The sequence below is a fragment of the Atractosteus spatula genome, unplaced genomic scaffold, assembly GCF_055471065.1.
Source record: "Atractosteus spatula isolate fAtrSpa1 unplaced genomic scaffold, fAtrSpa1.hap1 Scaffold_1, whole genome shotgun sequence".
NCBI lineage: Eukaryota > Metazoa > Chordata > Actinopteri > Semionotiformes > Lepisosteidae > Atractosteus > Atractosteus spatula.
In genome coordinates, this window is record NW_028296652.1 from 713,214 (window position 1) to 714,994 (window position 1,781).

A 1,781-nucleotide genomic window follows, 5' to 3' on the forward strand; every position below is an offset into this window, starting at 1 on the left:
ATAGAGATAGGATAGAGAAAGGATATTGCTCAATTGTCACTTATGAGCAGATATAATTTATTGTTCCTGTGAAAGAAGAGACACAATTGTAAAGATCAAGTGTTGTGTAGAAAGGAAATGAAAAGGAAGAGACAAATGAATTAGATTTTAGCTAAGACTGGAGCAAAAACTGTATTACCTGGGCAGGCTATCAAGTTCATTTCCAAAGTTGCACTTTCCTTTTTTTAAACGTAAAAGCTTTGCCAAACGCGATGTCAAGAAAGACTCTCTCTACCATGATTCTCTAACAGTTTATAAATGGTTGTGCCTCTGCTCTCTTCGGATGAGAAAGCGGCGTCAGTTTGACCCAGCTGAGGGAACATGATGCTCCTGTCAGCCCTCCTAAGAGTGACGGTCTCCCTGCGGCAGCTAGCAGTTTCACCACTGTACCCACAGGCTCTCTTCCGTTTCCTAGGGGCTCTCTGTGTTCAGGCTTTAGGAGGTAATACTATGAACACATGAAGAACAGTAGTATGAACAATATTAGCACCATGACTGTTTCACCCCTGGCCAAGAAGACAGGAATCCTGACTAGGAATTAGTGCTGATTAAGGTTAAAAAAGAAAAATGGACAAGTGATCTTCATCATAAACTCCTGCAGAGAGTTTGTGCAGAATGATTTATTTTTGCACGCAATTATATATTTAAAGACAGCAAATAGCAGATTGGAATAATGGCATGGTATGATTTAAACATGGTTAGACCAGGCAGAAAAGTAAAAGCCAAGCCAACCTGATTTCTTATTCTCGAGTCAGAACTTTCTCAAAGTGCACAGGGAGATTGCCATCACAGCCGATGACAATTTGTCCGGAGCGATTGGACCCTTTGTATTCACACGGGGGGCGATTGGATCCCCCTTTGTGTGTGCAGGTGAAAACCTGAAAGGGCTTGGTGCTTTGGCGCAGATTACCACCGAGAGGAGTGCCCCCTTTGCCACAGACCGCTTGGATCTGCTTCGTTGTTGCGCTGACAATGAAGCTGTTCTTCTCTTTGCAGGGGCTGCCCAGACACCTCTTCTTCATTTGAGCACTGCATTGTTTGGCACTCATGCCACTCCTATGGTAATGCTGTCTTAAGAACTTCTGATAGCGTGTCTCATCAGCTGGGGGTGGACAGCTCCCCCACCCAGGCACTGCAGTCATGACCACAAGGAAGAGGAGCAAAGGGGCCATCTTGGGAGTCATCCTGTTTCTCTGCAAACCAATGGAAAGAGAACGGTCCATAACAAGTCTGTAACTCTTGAATAACCCTCGGTGACATTTCAATATTGTTTTTTCAGTGGTATTACACAATTTAATTATAAGTGAATTCCACACCAGCACTGATTCTGTAAATGATTTGTACTCGCCACATCCTCAGCCATGGACTCGGAAGATATGGACTTTCCTAAAAACGTGTCATGGGTTGGCTACCTTGGCAGCCTCCGTGTTCTGAAAACATAAATTTCTCTGACTCGCTGCAAGTCCCTTTGAGAGTCTTTGCCTAGTGATTGGGAGCTAAGCTGACCTGCCTCGCTGAGAATTGCTTTGAGAGGTGACGTCTCTCCAGCTGGGAACTATGCCCTCAGGAGAGAGAGAGGAAAAAGAAGCACTACTCTAACTCACTGAGAGGTGCAGCCTCGTGACTGGGTGGGCCTAGACCCTCAGGAGACAGAGAAGAGAAGAATTAGTGACAACAGTTTAGCCATCGGTCCCCTTTGACTCACACTGCACGAACCTCCCCAGCAAGGGTCACGGTGCTGC

The 1,781-nt window shown here is 45.5% G+C and overlaps 1 protein-coding gene across 1 annotated transcript; it reads right to left on the minus strand.

Moving 5' to 3' along the window:
- Positions 1–779: 779 nt before the first annotated feature.
- LOC148810270 (ribonuclease-like) lies at positions 780–1,223 on the minus strand. The gene has a single exon (XM_088909115.1). It carries the CDS (start codon positions 1,221–1,223, stop codon positions 780–782), a length of 444 nt encoding a protein of 147 aa, XP_088765241.1.
- Between the last annotated feature and the right edge of the window lie 558 nt (positions 1,224–1,781).